This window comes from Oxyura jamaicensis, chromosome Z (genome assembly GCF_011077185.1).
Source record: "Oxyura jamaicensis isolate SHBP4307 breed ruddy duck chromosome Z, BPBGC_Ojam_1.0, whole genome shotgun sequence".
Lineage (NCBI taxonomy): Eukaryota > Metazoa > Chordata > Aves > Anseriformes > Anatidae > Oxyura > Oxyura jamaicensis.
The window spans coordinates 8,374,439-8,392,362 of NC_048926.1; the positions used below are offsets into that span (position 1 = coordinate 8,374,439).

Genomic DNA, 17,924 nt, shown 5'->3' on the forward strand with positions numbered 1-17,924 from the left:
GATACATCCTAGATTCAAATGTCCATGGCTTGCCAACTTTCCATGAATTGGCTGAACCTCAGCAGTGCTCCACATAAAAACTGTTAGTTCACAGAAAATGCAAGGAGAAAATTATTAGTCTTAGTTTTGAGCCAAATTACATGGCTCAAAACATACCTCGTATCTCCCATGAGCTATGAGCAGTCGCACAGGCAGTTACCATGGCTCAGCAGACTAGTGAGGACCTGTCAAGTGACTTGCCACTTGATCAAGACATTGAGCACACACTGCTTTTCCCACAGGGCCTCAAAATGCTTCGAACACTTTGAAAGAAATGGGCCAAATTCTGCAAGTGATCGCTGTTCCAATTCTCCTTTTCATGGTGCTTCAGGGTGCACTGCATCTTTCAGGGCTTGGATGTTCACAGAGAAATGCAGCCACCTCGTGGTGAGATGACGATGTAGCCCTCGTCCTTGGAAAGGAGGGGTGCATTGCTGCCATCTTCCTTCAGCTCCCCCTCCCATTTATTTCACCATTAGGACTGGCCTCGTTTGTCCAGCTGCGATGCCAACTCAAAGTTGTTCCTGTGGTTCAGCCAATTTAAATGTCTCTTGCCTTGTCCTCTTGTACTACCAACGGGGCATCCATCATCATTCTTGTCAGGTCTCGAGTCATTCGTTTGTGCGGCAGACTCCTGTTTCTCCACAGCTGTCAGGATTATTGCTCTACTGTGACTTCCTGTTCACACAACATATGTTGCCTAATAGTTTCAAAAGGCAACTTTCTTTTATGAAAGTTTTTTTTTATTAACCTTTCCTTGGACAGGTGCCTGACTGCCATCCGTCACAAGCCCACTTCTCCGTGTGAGGCTCGTTTTTCTCCAAAGGGCCCACCTAGCATGTCTACAACTTTCAAATTTTCACACAAAGCAACTGCTTTAAGAATTAACTTTCTCAAAATCCCTTATGTCTGAGCAGGCCCAAAGTTCCTTCTGTATTTGAGAGCACCAGCCAAGAGTGCTTTTTGCGGGCCTTTTAGAATTGTCTGTCAGATTTAGAATAGAATTTACTTGACCTTCATGTCCTCCTTTGTGAGCGATCATCATTTTCTTGTACTTTTGCATACAATTTTTTTAACAATGATTTCCCTATTACCTTTAGCTTTGAGGGCATAAACAGGTCTCTTCCCTTGATTCTCTTTACTTCTTCATCCAACCCTTGCCCCTAGCAGCCTTATCTACCAACATGAATTCAGCTACTATTTCTATAGTGACAGCTTGCAGATCTAACTTTTCTACTGCAGGACTGACTCCTGTCCAAACTAAAATCTTGCATCTCCTAGTGGATGGATGTCTAGCTGTCAGATCAAGCTCAATATGCATAAAGCAGAGCTCTTAAACTTTTCCTCACAAACCCTGAATCCTCTCTCCTCTGCCTCCATTCTCAATTACTGTGGACAACATTATCATCCTACCTGTCAGTCATGCCCCTACCTAAGCATCATCTTCAGCTTGGTTTTCTCTTTCTCTCCATGTCTTCACATCCGGGCGACAGCCAAATGTCGAGGAGTCATTCTGCACAACACATCTAAGATAGGGCCTTGTCCGTCCACCCACGCAGAATAAACTCTCCTCCGTGCTTCATCACTCATACCAAAATTGCAGCAGCCTTTATGCTACCCATAAAGTACACGGGGTTAAATATTATATTACTGTTACAACTCTTTGACTATCTCATCCACCTCAGAATTTCTTGTTCTTATGAATTAATTCCTGAAATTACTGAAAGGGGTAATACTACTGTTACCTACATTTTTTTTTGCACAGAAGAAGATAAGGTAAAGAGGAATTAAGAATGTAAATCATTTTATTTAGCTTTAACAGCCTGAAAATTTGTAATCGGTTACAAATGTTTTCCCACAAAGGATGGAGAGAGAGAAAAGAGATTTCTAGAGATTTGTGCTTTCTTCCCCTTACCTATCTGTGCTAGGATGAGATAAATCACCTTCTGGGCATGTCTGTCCCTTTAATAAATTATAATGGAAATTCCTTTCATTAATTATAAGGAAGATCTCTGCAATGGCATTAGTCTGAATAACTGAGGTGGGACGTGTCTCACCTAAATGAAGACATCTAAAAGTTTAGGAACTGAGATCATGTTGTCTAAGTGCTTGTTATCTAAGTTTCTATTACAATCAATAGGGAGAAATAGATACCTCTGGAGGTATTGTATTGTACAGAAATAGATCTTGAAACCTGTCAAACCAAAGCCCAAGTAGAAGTGTGCTTTTTAGCTAATTCTAGGTGTTGGATTCCCATGGTCTGTCAGATACAAAATAGTAGTTAGTCACCTGAAGTGCAACTTAGAATGAAAAAGGACCCTTACTGCTTAAAAACAAAAGCAAAACCACTTGCTTCCTGCAGATGTCTTGGAGTCTACAATTGCCTTTTTTCCCTGGTGACACACCATTGCCACCTGAATTCCTTCTGCTCTGCTTGCCACTGCCACAGTAATCTTACTGAAGATAAAGTTCCTTGGTAACTTTATCCCAGATTATCCATCTAAAAATCAGATGTCAATGCTCTTAATTTGGCCTCACTTCACAGTGTGAGTCCTCACAAATACCTCAGACATCTACCTTAAAATTACCCGACCCAGCTTTGGAAGTATTTGCCTCCCCATTGAGTGTGCCAAGAGCAAGCAGCTTAGAGTGGACACCTAAATTCATGTCTAATGCAAGGGGAGCTGAATCCCATCTTTAGTGTTTGCTGCCCAACTAAAGTAATTTGGGATTCAGGAAGCAGGCATCCCCTCGTCAGTGTTCTCTGATACCCGATCCATTGAGTATTTTGAACTTGCCTAACACTCCCACTGTCAACACTATGTTCATTCTATATCTCTTCTTATTCATTATTTTTTTGAAAAACTGTTAAGACATACAGAATGCTATAAGGTGGCTTCCTTCATTACAGACTAAGTAATCTTTTGTTTAGCTATAGAAGTTTCTGCACCAGGTTGGCCAAACAGCAGCATTTCTTCTGCATCCAGGAAATAGCATCCCAAGTCTATCTATGCCTGGCTGAAAATCTTCCATGAAAATTACTTTTCATATGGAATCTTTGGTTTTGTGAAAAGAAAGGAAAATGTGAGACTTGGATACAAGCACTGAACAGATGTCTGCTTTACAGAGAGAGATTCAAATTACGTTGAACTTCAAAAAAAAAAAAAAAAATGCAACCCCAAACTTTGCTAACTTGGGGACTTCCATTTCTACATCTTCTGTGCAACTCTAATCTGCACTAATAGGAAAAAATATTTCAGAAGTCTTCTCAGTAGCCACCTGTATCAAACTGGTGATTTGATAGAGTTGGACTCCATGATCCTTGTGGGTCCCTTCCAACTCAGAATATTGTATGACTCTATGAAATCATGTAGTTTTTACTCAGTATTGTTAGGCTACAGACCAATTGGATCTCTAACTACTATATTTACTATTTTTTTATTAATCTACAAATACAAATGACACAACACCATGAACAAGGCTGACTTCTACCCTCTGCCCACCATATTTCTTGGAAGTTCACCCATGGTACTGAAATTCCCAACCAAGCACGATTAATAGTCAGATGAAGGGATTCTCTTCTTGCCCAATACAATGTTCAGTCTACCCTCTGATACTGTAAGAGATTGTGAAATGAAAAGGTTAAAAAAAATCTAGCTTAATGAATTACTAAGTGAGAGTGACTTAAATACGGGATTATCAAAAATTGCCCCAAGAAACAAGTGTCATTGTCATTATGTACAGTGGGCCTCCTTCTGACTCACAGAAAATGGGGCATGATTTGCCATCCTCGGTTTCAATGCTCAGGTCTCCAATCAAAGAAAGCAACCCTGGCTCATATTTATGACTATTATTATTGCTCTGCGTTCCTACAGTGCAGTTAAGGCTTTGCAAAGCACACTGAAGTTAACTTCAGACACAGCCCCATTACGGAAGCTGGCCGAGCAGCTGTTCTCACCCCCTGTCAACACAGCAGAGGAATATTTAGGTGAATTAGGGAGGGAAGAAAAAGCTCTGAGAGTCTGCAGAAGGAGTACTGAGCAGGTGGAGGAAAGAAGGAAAATAGGCCTTCGTGGGCATGATGAAGTTGTAGCCCAGGCGTCTCACTTGCAGAGCGGCGGGGAAGCAGCTTTTATTATGCGTGCATGCTGGCACCAAAGTGCTGAGTCGGCAGAAACTCCCTGGGAGGAGCAGCGTGGCGGCTCCGGTGAGTGGGGGGCCACAATGCCGTAGATCAGCTGAGGTATTTTTAACAATTATTTTTATATAAACAGCTCTGAACTTGAGGAGCTCCATGTAAATGGGAAGCAGTGGGGCTTGTAATTAGATTTGTGTACACTTTCATAAATTGCTGGGAAACATCAAAGCCGTGATAGAAGGCTGTGGTGCACTTTATTTCCTTCTTCTGTTCTTCTGTTAATTGAATGGTTGATGTGTGGATAGGAAGTGTTGGCTTCGCGGAGTACTATTTACAGACCCGCTGACAGCTGCACTGTGAAAATTAACAGGAACAGAGCAGCCTCTGTCACAGCTCTTCCCATGAGGGACTTGCTTCAAATTGGATCATTTCTTTCATAGGAGAAACTTTCCTCATCTCTCCTCCCTTCTTCGCAAACACACACACATCCAGCTGCACAATCCAATTCTCCCTCTGGGCTCATGGCAGCCTTTAGTGTTTGGAAGGAGGGTTTGTCATTTCCACGAAGTTGGGAGAGTTCAACTCCTTCACAACTTGTAGCATATTACACTTCCAACATAACACATCTTCAGGAAATCAACCAAATTAGTCACTTAAGCAAATGTGGGAGCGGGGCGTGTGAAGCCACAGCTTCATGTTTGCATGTCTCACCTCAACAAGAGCAAACTCTTCACCCTCGTAGAGACTCTATTTGGTTTCCTCTGCGTAACAACTCTGTGGTGATTTTTACCAATGGCTACAATTAGAAATGTGGCTATCATCAGCCCTGCATGGAATTGCTCTGTAGTGAGCACCATGCATACCTCTTACAGAATAATGTCTACGTTCAGTACCTTAACAACCAAGGTCAGGACTGACGTGACTGAATTACATCGAAGTGATGGTCAAACTATAAAACTTCAGTGTCATCACTAATATTATCATCTACACTTCTCTTAGAGTTAACGTCCCTCGCCACTCAGATGGACATTTGTTGGTCTCAAGTAACTGTTGATTTAGAATAGACACCAAAAATGACTGCAATTACGTCATCTGAATGCTCCCTTAAGGGCCCAGACACAAGACAGAAGCAAAAGAAGAAATGAGAGAATACAACATCTGAGAATGAGCAAGTCTTACAATTAGTAGATGTAGTCAGTTTGTAGTCAAAATCACAGCAATTCTTGTTCCTGATCCAGCAGAGAAGGAATTACTAGTGGACTCTTAGGTATCTACATTTTAATATTTAAGTCTGGAAAATGTAGAATTAAGAAGGCCAAACTTAAAGACATTAGTCCACCACCTCACTTCCCACAAGCATCTTCAAAATATCTAGGTAACAAACAGAACTTTAGACAAATCCATAATACAAATAGATAACAACTAAACAGACCATGATTCAGAGTATTAATTAACTAACAAAATTTAGGCTCATCTGGATTCCAGCAGGGCTTCCAGTCCTCAGTTAATAAAAACCATCTTGTGCCAGTCAGCACATGGATAGAGTTGCTGACACCCTCAGGCTGCCAGGTTAAATAGGAAATTTGGAAAGTCATTAGCTATGTTTTACATCAATACAGAAAGATCAGGCAGAAGGGGTTTTCAAAGGTAACTCTGCTAAAAGTTGATGATTCTGGCATGTAAGTGCCCTCCATGTCTCCCAGCTGAATTTGCCCTAAATTTACTTGCCCAAGGTCACAAGGTCTGAGGTGGAGTGGGCTATCATCAATGTAAGTCTATCTCCTCAAATGTAGAAGGTTGAGGCTTCATTTTACAATGTGATTGCTGGAGGAGCTAATGGAAAAGAGTGGAGATGGCAACTCAAACTTTTTTTTTTTTTCTCTTCTCTGTTGATCTTCTGCTCTGTAAAAAAAAGCATACACTCCAAGCAATGGCTTTCTGTAACACACAGACTGGCTTAATTAACTTGGGAATGGACACAACACATCCATTCCTTCTATTAAAAAAATAACATCACATTAGGAGTCCATTCATAGCTCAACAGCTGTAGGCCTGGCCCTCCTTCCAGTAATGAATTATTTTTATGGATATGCTACCTAAACACCATTTACAAAGTCATGCGTTGGCCATTGGGATGAAAAAAGCAACAAGACACCTAATACCTGGATGTTAATTTGCAGTCATTTATTCTATCTAAATCCTGTGATTCCTGATAACTGAGGCTTGCTTTCCTCTGGGCAGCAGGTTAGGGCCAGAGGGGGACTTGGGTTCATGGACTATCCCACCCGGCTGCTGCCACTAAGACAGCTGATTTCACATCCTCTGGGCCAGCAGTGTCCCAATATTAACATAATTCCCCTTAATAATTTCTATATAAAATAAAATCACAGGACCGTGTTCCCTGCCTCCCCCCTTGTTCCATAAATGAACTAATAAATCACATGTTTCTGGGTCCCAGAATAGAAATCCAGGCAGCCCGGCTGCCTGACAGGGGGTATGAATCATGCTGGCGCCAAAGACGGCCTTTGGGGGCCGGAGTACTCATCAGAGCTGCTTTTCTTCTCCAGTCACATCGCTGTAGCTGCGCAGGCATCTGGCAGGACAGTGAAGAGACCTGTGGGATGTGGCAGGCTTTGCCGGCCATCCTCCCCGGCCTCCTCGCTAGACTTCTTCCCTCCGCACCATGGGATTCACGGCCTCCAAATGGGATGAGAGGCATAGCTGCTCGTGAGCCACACAGCCTCGTCCTAGGCAGAAGGAGCTACTTGGCACCGTAATGCCTCTCTGCGGGTCCAAGGGGGTTTAGGAACTAAACCAGCAGTCATGGAGGTGGCTGGGGGAAAGCAGGCACTGGACTGTGCCACAGCCTCGTGTTGCCCAAGTCCCAGTACCACAGCAGGTCCATGAGGCTAACCATGCTTAAAACATCACCTGGATGAGATTAGGAGCTGGGAGAGGGCTAAAATAATTTGCAAGCAATTATGTTTTTAGGAGATCAGAGACATTTATATGGTATAAAACACCCCCTGACTAGCAAAGAAGTTCCCAGCTTTCTGGAGGGTGCTCCAGAAGCCAGCACTACCATCCTGTAATAAGGACATGTTCTTCCTGCCACAGAGAAGAGTGAAGGTGTCAGCATTAGCTCCTTACCACTCTTCTTGCTTTGAAGGGGGGTTTCTTTCTTCCTCCTTCTCCCCTTCTATCTTTTGCTCCAAACCTCATTTCAATCACTGGGACCATCTCTTTTATTTTAGCAGCCTCTGGATCAAGTTTAAATCTCTCTGGATGCTTCTGCTTGTTCCTCTTTAATCCACTCCTTCCTGGCCCTGCTCAGACATGTGACCTGGACTGGTATTGGAGATCAGTATGGACGGCAGAGAGACCTTAGTACTGGGCAGACTACTATCCCTTTCCAAAATACAGAGTTGTGATTCAGTAGTTATTTACCAAATGGGTTATGCAAAGATCAAAAGGAATCTTTAAAGGGCAAAAGTATGTTTAGATCAAAACAATAACTTTCAAATAAGATCCTCCATCAAAATCTACAGAAATTTACAATTGTAAACCATCTTATCAAACACCATGTCTTTGCCTCAGATGTCCCCTGGCAAATGAAATCAGTAGGGAAATTTGCTTGACTTCCCATCCTAAAGGTCTTTGTGGTACCTGCAGCAACAGTGGCTGCCAAGTCCCATGCAGCAGCAAGGAGACATTGCAGTCTTGGTGGAGTGGAATGAGGTACATGTAGATCTTTCAGCATAAACAAATGTCTTGTTCTTTTAAAGTCACCAAACTGGAGCTTTACACTAGTTCATCTCATAATTTCAGTTCACCACGTTTCACCTTACTAAAGCATGCAAGTACCTTCCTACAAGCATATATGTGTGTCAATTAATGACCCTGCAGTTGTACAGTGCTTTGGGATCTTCAGTTTAAACACGCCTCAGATGCAAATTCGTTTTACTATCCCTGTCAAGCAACATGCTTTACGCTGCAACAGTCCAAACTGGTACAGCCTGACAGTGATCTGGGGTGCCCTGTTGTGTGCAGCATGTTTGCAGCTCAGTGCCACTGCAGTATTCTTCTGCATCACATGCACACTTGAAATGTATCTCGGTGTGATGCTACTCTGCTGTGACAACAGGCAGTTCACTTTATGGAAGTGGAATTATTCTACTTCTGTTGTTTTCATCCTTTTCTATTTAGATTGAAGGAGAGGTACTGTCTCTTTTAAGTTGTGATCATTCAGACACTAGCTTTAATGGGGTTCTATACTGCAGCTACCAAATAGTTTTTCAATAGTAATAATAATTTATATATATATATATAAAAAAAAAAACTATGGCATGACAGTATTTGTCATTGCTAGAATATTTCCAGGGAAAGTACATTTTTAATAAATACAGAACTAAAACTACATTATCTTCCAAACCATGTTATTCTTAATAGGAAAGAGAAACCTATATATATATTTTTTTTTAATTCTGTTTTATAGGTTTTCTTCAAATAGACAAAAAAGAATTATTTATTGCTTTCATATTTCTAAATAGCAGGAAAGAATTTTCAGCCTACTGGTGTAACAACACTTAGCATTTGACGATGCATTAAGGAAGGTGAATGAATCTGCGAGGACATAGACTGAGCTGAAAAATGCAGACCTGCTCGAGGAACTCAGCTTTGAAGTTTAGGTTGTTTGGATACCTGACTTTGATCTGAGGGACATACTAATACCTGGGTTATATATCGAGTTCTTTTTAATTAGAATTGGGTACAGTGTCACTAGAAGTCAATGATTCTGTTGCCCTGTGGAAAGCAATAACTTTAGCTCAGAGAGACACCTGCTAAGTAGTGTATGGGCAAGTAAAACCTAAATCAAGCTTCCACTCCAAATAAATTACAACTCGGGAGACCTGTGAAGGGAAGTACCTGCAGCAACTCTCTCTGCTTAGACACTGCATGAAGAATCCCCTCTACCGAGGGAGCAGCATTATCAAAGGGTCTGTCACTCCAGCCCTGGATGAATGCCTCCTTTCTCCACTCTGTCTCTGTCACTCTTGTCTCAAGTGTGTCTAAACCAGCTCTCAGGACCATACAGTTGAAATCGCTCCTAGTGACTGCTGTCCTACTCATCTTTCAGATGAGACACGAAATTGAAGCCCTGAGTACAGAAAAACATAGCATATCTCACAAGAGGGAAAGGATGTTAGTCCTGGTCTTCTGGCCATCTTCCAGCATGGGTAATTACATCTCTACCTAGCTAAAATTCCCTCTGCTCTACAGTTTTAATTGGACAGTAGTTTCTTTCTCACTTGTCTAAAATCCCAGGTTTGGGTTCAAGCCCCCTGCTGGCTTATTCAGCAGCACTTTTTTTTTTTTTTTTTCAGAAGAGATACACAAATTCAACCCTCCCTACCTCCCCATTCTAGTTTTGTTTTCAAATTTAGGAGACGTCATACCAAATACCCTGATCTGATGGAACCCAAAGGAAAGAAGCAAAAAAATCCCCCTTTGGTTTTCAAGGCCTAAGATCAGGGATCTTTCTGTGGAAACAGGGAAGAGTGCTAAGGCAAAATGTCCAGCATGAGCAACCCCTTTCACATGGTGACACTTAAGAAGGTAGTCTGATTGCCCAAATGGGAAGTATCCAGCAGTATCTATTCATTTAAGCATCTTAGCTGGTATGCATGGATGACATTTTGGAAGCTACTTAGTGGGATCTACACATTCAGGTCTCTTATGCTCAAGAGCTTTAGTCACTAGAGCTCTAATGTAACAAGCCATTTTAAAATATTTTTGGTCCAAAATTTTAGTGGCTCCATTTAAGCTAACTGTGAGATAAAAGTCCACCTTCATGAGACGTACATCCCTGCAGTAAAGTACTTAAGTATAAGCTTGCATCCATTAGGACATTAATTAAGCTTAAAGCAAAACATTATCTTAATGGCTGTGGTGAATTGGGCCCAAATTCATCAGTTTTGCAAAAAAAAGTATGTCTAACTCTTTCTAGAGGTAGGTAACATACTGGGTCAGAGAAGATTTACAGGGCCGACAAGGAAAGAAAAATCAAGAATATATTCTGCAAAGAAACATCTTCACAAAACTTTGCCTATGAATATTGTTCTAGGGAGAGGCAGATTTCCCTGATGCTGTGCAGTATTATTTGGTCTGTTCAAAACATTAAACTTAATTTGTGCATACCCTCCATTTGGAAGGGCATAACTAATGGGAACCAGTCTCAACATCTAGGCAAAAGATTTGTTTTCCTTTGCCTTTAAATGAAATATCAATGGATGGATATTTTATTTTTAGTTGAATATGAAATTTTACAAGCGACCTGTCAAGCTCCTGTTTTCAAGAATGACTTTATTTCACACGTCAAGACAGGCTGGGAAATTAGTTTTTCCCACAGAGGACTCTGATTAGGGATTACAAAGTGAGTGTGGTGCAGGGTGATTTTTCCTCCATCTTTTTCCTCACCCCGCCAGCCTGAAGAACATCTGACTCTGCTGACTAAGGGGAGCAATTCATTACCGCTCACGGGAGGGGGACGGGAAGCAAGATAGTCATATTAAGTAGACTTGCTGGCCCAAGAGAGAATGGGGAAAGCATAATAATACTTAGCCCTTTTCATATTATTCTTTTCATCAGCAGATATCAAAGCACTTGAAAAAGGAGGTTGATTTGATGGGAAAGGAGATAAATGCCAATTCCAAGTAGCCTATTGCAGAGGCACCAGCAGGAAGGCTCACTTTCATAATAGTCTCTTTTGACTGTGGATCTGCAAGGCAGAGAAATAAACAGGTCTTTTCCTCGGTAAAATGCAGAATTAACACAGATCTCAAAGTATATTTCAAACACTATTGATTTACCTACTGTAGCTCTCTTGGGGGTTGGGGAAATGTAATGTCCAGTCCAACAACCAGAGAGAGCAAGGGTGAGGCTTATGTATTACTAATAAATGACCAAGCAGACAGGACCTATTGCCTTTGTCAGCAGACAATGGGTGATTTACACCATGGTTTAACTGCTCACAGAAGCAATAAATAGCCCAGAAGAAGGGCTCTGTAGTTTTTACCCCATTGAAAATTGGCCCATTCTGTGGTATTTCTAATGTTATCTAGTGGATTACGATGAGTCAATGGAGTAGAAGGTAGTCTTGTGGATGCTTTAGATGAATGCTTTTTGGCTCCTTTGCTAAAAATCCTGCACTGGGTGGCCTGGTAGAGTTCATTGCCTGTTTTCCTTCAGGCCATGTGGAAGGGCTGCTCATGAGGAACCACATATAGAAAGCATTGATCCCAAAGTCAATGTTCATATTCAAGAGCAGAGCAGCATCTCTATTGGCTACTTATCTTTAACTGCTTGCATGTACATCTCATTGCAGTGTGCTCTGAAAAAAAAAAGCTGCCTTTTCTATTTCTTTTTTTGTGGTCTGTGTTCTAACTTGATTCTGTTTGCCAATGGCCTTTCTGCCCTGTGTATACAATAGTGGTGTTCAAAGAGGCCCCAGTTCCTACTGTGACAGGCAACCCAGAAAAACATCTCATAAGAGGCAGTCTTGGATCCCATTGGGTCAAATGGCTGCTGTGCAGTCACTGTGACTCACATCAGGAGGGAAGAACACTCCAGGGGCAAGAACTTCATATGGAGCTTACCCACGTTTTCATGATGTCATTTACAATAAAGGCTTAGTTTTCAAAAATGTGAGGGATCAGCAATTTCCTGAGGCAGGTCTCCAGCCCTAAGACTTCCAGGGCAAACAGAGATAGAAAGAAAAGGCAAAGGAAGACATCAACTTATTTTCACTTCTCTTTCCTGCTATCTAGAACAGGTCATATCTTCAAAACCCATTTGTGGAGATGAATACTCATTCAGCTTATTCAGTCTGAAAATCCTCCATGCTGTATTGTACCCACCATGCTGCAGCCTCTGCTCTGCAAACCACAACAACAGCTCTGAACAGCCCAATCTGCTGCGGACCACTGCCTCCTTCCAATACATCTACAAATAGCTTTAAATGATTAGATTCAGGTTACCAAACAGTCTCTTGGATCAGGGTTAATTAAATGAGTGTTGAAATCTAATTAAGGACTGGTCCAGGTGATAATTAGCAGGAAATGTATGCATTAAAATATTCATTTGTCGATGAGCTGCAATTAAGAGTGTGATTTGGGGAAGGATCAATAACTACATCATGTGATTTTTTGAAAAAAAACTGAAAAGTTGCCCAATCTTGAGCAGAAATGCGAGGGAATCTTGGCTGTTTTTTTTTTTCTTTCCCCCCCCCCCCCCCCCCCCCCCCCCTTCACTCCTCTGTTCTGTTTTGCTCTCATGATAACTTCTGAAGACTGCTCTCCACCCTTGAATAGAGCATTCATCTCTCCCTGCCTTTGTTTTCCTGAAGCACTTCTTTCAACCCCTTGTTCTTCACCACATTGTTCAAGTGGGTTATAGATTTATTAGAGAAAGAGTAACAGGTCAAAAAGAAAGATTCTTTGCCAATGAAAATCACTTTCTCCCAGAGCAGGCTGCTAATCCAGGGGAACATTGCTCATTGTGTGGCCTTAGATTGTTTTCTGTTTTAGCAAGTTAATTCCTCAACTCTTTATTCATAACTGAGGATCTGGAGAGGCTATTGAATATGCAAAGCCTGGACTTATATATATGTACGTCCATGGTTGTTGTTTACTACACTATTCCCAATTTGTCACAGAGCAACTCTTCTTTCCCCAAGACTGTTTTTTTTTCTGGTAGCAGGTACATAGCTGTGTGTGTAAGCAAATTAACTACACTCCCCATGTGCAGTCCCACGTAATCCCACCTCTGCTGGAAAACAGAGGGCCCCACAACAGCCCAGCTCCTCTGGCACGGAATTGGCGCTCCCCTATTGCCGTCTCCCCACTGACTGTAATTCCATCAGTGAATACCAGTGTGTCAAAAGGGAAGCGTACCATGGGAACGCGATGATTTCAGCTGCTTTTTGTCAGTCTCCTGACAGCTCACCTGCCCTTCTCCCCAGGCGCGGTGGCAGCCCAGCTCCTGAGGCAACTGTCTGCCTGCTGTCGGGGCTGCATCCCTGTCCCCCTGGGGACACCGCACTGTAGGGAATCAAGCAACCCATGCAGTGAGGAAGGCCTTGGAGCCAGCCAAAACAATTTCAGTGCATGCCTTCCTAAGCAGGTCTATTTCTTCCCATCTCTCCCTCCTATCAGAAATTTAAGAATTTTAGTCACTAACCTTTCATCTTGTTTTGGGAAGGAGAGGGATTCCTTTCATTCCCAAAAGCTCTACATTTTTCAGACTCTTGCAGCCAGCTCTCATGATCATTGGTAGTTCTGCAGGAGTGGTGACTGCAGACAGAACGCAAACGTTGTATAACTTGCCCAGAAAAAATGTAGCATTACATTGTGCCTCTTTTGTGGTAGCCTGTCTTTTCCTTACTGTTCAGGGATGGGGAATTCAGGTCCTATTTTACTCCCCTGATTTAACAGTGTTGTCTAGATGTTGCTTGATGAGGGGACTTTTGCCCTACCCAGCATACTGAATCCTGCTTCCAAGGCTAGGCAAGGCTTTCTCACTGGACATAGGGGTTACAAGACACCTCAGTGTGGAAGAGCAATCCATCTTAGTGGTCTGCCATGCACAGAGCTAACACATTCCATCAAAGTCTGTCAATTCACAAATCCCACAACATAACTTCAGCAAAAACTTCTGCATTTTGCTGCACTGAGTCCAGATCCTCGCCCTCTGCTGAGAGCTTACAGGCCAGAAGGTTTTCTACAATTTGAAAGAGTAAGGCAACAACTTTTGCAGAGAGAATATTTATGACAGCCTGGAAGTTTGAATTTTGGAAGAAACTAGGAAATGGGCTGCTGGCCTCAGTTATTCACCCCCCAGAGAGTCCTTTCCTTCCCTCAGCCTCTTGCAAAGGTCCGATTCCAGAGGCCCAGAGAGTTTGTGTGGGAAAAATCAGCATCAGCTGAATCCCAAACTGCCTAGTCCGTGTGTGCTGTATGGATTGCATGAGCTGATGTGTACCTGGCTAATTCCCTTGTGTGTCTCCTTTTGTTTCCTGTCCTGCAGGGAGCCTCTTCAAGCCTGGTGGTGAAGTTTGCAGATACAGACAAGGAGCGTACAATGAGACGCATGCAGCAAATGGCGGGACAAATGGGCATGTTCAACCCCATGGCCATCCAGTTTGGAGCCTATGGCGCCTATGCACAGGCAGTAAGTATAAACATTGGCTCTGTGCATGTTAATGGAGACAGGGTTAGCACACAGAGAGCACAAAAACACACATGAGCAGCAAAATAGGAACCAGTGATTTCCTCATTAGTTGAATGACGGGAGCAAAGCTGTGTCATTATAAAATGGAAAAGCAGATATATGCACACATATAGTTCTGACTCTCCAAAGCAATATTGTTTAAGCACACTGGGAAAACGCGTCAGCTATTCAAAGCAGTGTTGTGATGCTTAACTTTTGGTATCCATTTTACACACATAAACTGGATGCTGGGCCTCTGGGCTCCTGACATAGCCCCAGAATGGATGCTTCTGGCATAAGTAGAAGCTTTCTTTAGGCTAAAAATAGGAGGGGGAAAAAAGGGGGGTTGAGGGGGATGCAGCATCTTTGCCCCATGCACCAGGGGAATAAACAGGAGGGATACCCATGGGCAGCTGGGGACAAACATCTGCAGAGGTTTTCAAGCAAAAATGTGGCTGCAGCATTATGCTACTGGCATCAATCAGGCAGCTGGAGAGGTGATAAAGACACCACTATCCTGATGCTCTGGACATCTCTTCTTAACTGTACTCTTCTTAGCTACATTCATTTTTAATCTAGACTAATTCCTATAATTGCCATGATAAAAGAGTCAGCCCAGAGTTATACTGATACAAAAGCAGATGAGATCTGCATCCTTACACCACAAAAGTTCCCTTCATCTATTCTTCACTAGACAATACAGGACATTCTGAGGATAGGTGCTTGAGTGAGGATTTATCTCTGAAGAAGGAGTGGAAACAATTCCTGGGTCTGCTCCTGCTCCCCTTGAAACCAATGAATATTTTTTCTATTGACTGCTGTGAAAACAGAATTGGACCCATCTTTTTTTTTCTTTTTTTTTTTTCTTTTTTTTCCTGGTAAATATGCTAATAAGGGGGGAAGAATAAGTTTTAGATCTTGACCCATTGGATATGACAAGCTGGTGACACCAATTACCCTGGGGACTTCAGAGCTGTCTAAATGATGGGATCACATTTCCGTGTGGCGCCTGTACACCCAGAGCCTGCTCAGATGCTGTCTCTCAATCAGCATCCCTATCTATGTCTCTCCCTATCTGCTTCATCTCGCAGGCTCACACAAAAGGAAAGGAAGGGAGCGCCGAGGCTGTGTGACGTTCCCTCGGTCCCGATTAATCCACCCCGGACTGCTGGCTCTTAGATATCAGGGTGATTGGCACCTCGTATATGCCCGGGGGTGTTGGCTTTATCGTTTCGGGCCGGGGACGGGGGGGGGGGGGGTGGTATTTTTATTCAGCCCGAACTGAAGTTTAAGAGCTAAGGCAAGTCAAGAGGAGGGAAGGTGAAACGGTGAAAACGCAAGAGCAGGACAGCAGTGACAGCTGTTGGCAATGCCACCAGCAACTTGTGTGACCTTGGGTGAGTCATTTGACCCCCCTGGTCTCATTTTCTCATCTACAAATGAAGATGATGGCCAGATTTATTTATTTTCCAGTCTCCCTCAGGGACATGGCTCTCTCTCATGCCACCCCTCCATGGATTTTCACACATGGACCTGGTGGTAATGCAAGTTCAAGAACTGCCTCAGTGCTTAATAGTGAGGTCAGGATGAGCATGAGACACTGATTTGTACTCATAGCATGTCCTCCCGGCTATCCCACTGCAGTCCAGCCCTGACTGACCTCACCATACGAGTTCCCAAGCTGTCCTACAAGAGCTGGTTAACCAGCAGCTTCTAGTGGCATGGAGCAGGATGTGGTGTCCCTAGGCAGTGGGTGCCTGCTGAATCCCCCAGAGAGGTCCCCTCACCCCATCCACTTCACTGAGGCTGAATTAGCTCCTACACAGAGGTTTCCATGCATCAAGGTGGCCAGTTCAGCAGAAACTCAAACGGTGCACTTATTTGAGAGATGAGTGGGCAGCCCCGGATTTACAAATCAAGCAGTGCCACTGGGGAGAGGTGGCAAGGGTCTCAGTCCATCAGTATTTGACTGACAGTCGTTAGCATGCTTTCCAAGAGTGCTCTGGGCCCAAGCTCCTCTTTAAGTTGCTTCCGTAGCAGCTCAGCAAATGGCCGTGTCATGGTTCACTCCCTGCTGCTGCTCCCTGCCAAGCCACTCGACCTCAGCTTAAGCAACCTTAACCTTGATAGCAGCGACGGCCCCGTGTCAGCCGAGCAACTAGTCCTCAGGTTCAGCAGCCATATGGCCTCAGCTCCAGAGGCAACAAAATCAGCAAGCAGTGGGGATTCTCCTCTGCGTGGGGTTTTTGCCTCCCCCCTCATGTGCCACCTGCAAGAAAACAGGACAAAGCTTGGCACAAACTCTGTGTGCTGTTTCAGGGTTGTAGAAAGTCACATCAGACCCACCTCACCTCTTCTGTATGCAGCTCAAGGCAAGTCAGGTTTCATGGTTCCCTAAAGCTCCCAGAGTCCCTTTACTAATTTGTTTCAGTTTGTTTGGGTTGTTTCTTTCTTTTTTTTTTTTTTCCTTTCCCCAGCAATATCTTCCCAGATTCATTTAGCTGCTTCTTTTTTTTATTTTTTCTTTTTTTTTTTATGAGGCAATTAATTATTTTAGTTTATGCATGTATGGGCACCAGCCCTTTTTGTTATCAGGTTCCTGTGGATCCACATGAGTTGGCCATCAATTTCTGCAGCCTCAGTTAAATCCAGCTTGAGGTACAGGTCTGAACTCGGCCTGTAGAGGAGGCTGATGCTAAGCAGCACCACCTTTGATCTGCTGCCAGCTGAGAACAAACCTGCAGGCACATACTGCAGCACAATGCACCCTCTTAGATTCTGGTAAGCAATGGGGTGGCTAAGCCTGAAATCATGAGCAGTAAAAGTCAAACCAGACTATGAATGCTGGTAGTACAGTCCTGAACCAAATAAGCAGTTCCTCCAGCTCTTCTTTCTGTGCAGGAGGTGGCAAGTGCTTAGCGACTGTCTCAGGTCACTACTGCCCCACAACGAAGAACAGGAAACATGCAGAGACCAAGAAGGGTTGGGAAGATGGGAAAATGAAGAAGAGCTAAGCAAGAACAAAGGAAGGAGCCCTGGAAAAATGACAGATAGTGTATAAATTATTTAATTTTTAAATTATTTAAAATAAGATCAAAGTCATAAATCAAGTTTGCATAAAAAATAGGGTGGGAGTGTTAGCCACGGTGTCCTGGCCAAATTCCAGTCGTGGCACTGATTGTGTCCTGCAGCAGGGGACAGGCATAGATTTACTGAGTGAAAACGGACAGATGGGGACAGAGGCAGCACAGACAATGGTAACATTTGCTCTCTGGCCTAGAGCAAGTCCTTTCCCCTCAGTAAATCCCAGCTCCCCTCACTCTGAAAAAGTGCAAATGGCCTTGGCTCCTGAACTGCAGACGGTACCTGCAACGTGTCTGGGTACATCCAGCACTGCATAGATCTCGGTCATAATAAGAAGTGGTCACCTTGGGATTTTGGGGTGGCAGTGACTCTATGGTGTGGACCATGAAACCTAGCT

The 17,924-nt window shown here is 43.3% G+C and overlaps 1 protein-coding gene across 9 annotated transcripts in view; it reads left to right on the top strand.

Annotated features, from left to right (window-relative positions):
* The window catches only part of CELF4 (CUGBP Elav-like family member 4), a 671,901-nt gene that overhangs the window by 600,475 nt on the left and 53,502 nt on the right, over positions 1-17,924 (top strand). For all 9 annotated transcript variants that reach the window (XM_035309065.1, XM_035309063.1, XM_035309066.1 and 6 more), the window contains exon 6: positions 14,261-14,404. In XM_035309065.1, coding sequence (XP_035164956.1) covers positions 14,261-14,404 — 144 coding nt within the window. The remainder of the gene's footprint in view (positions 1-14,260; positions 14,405-17,924) is intronic.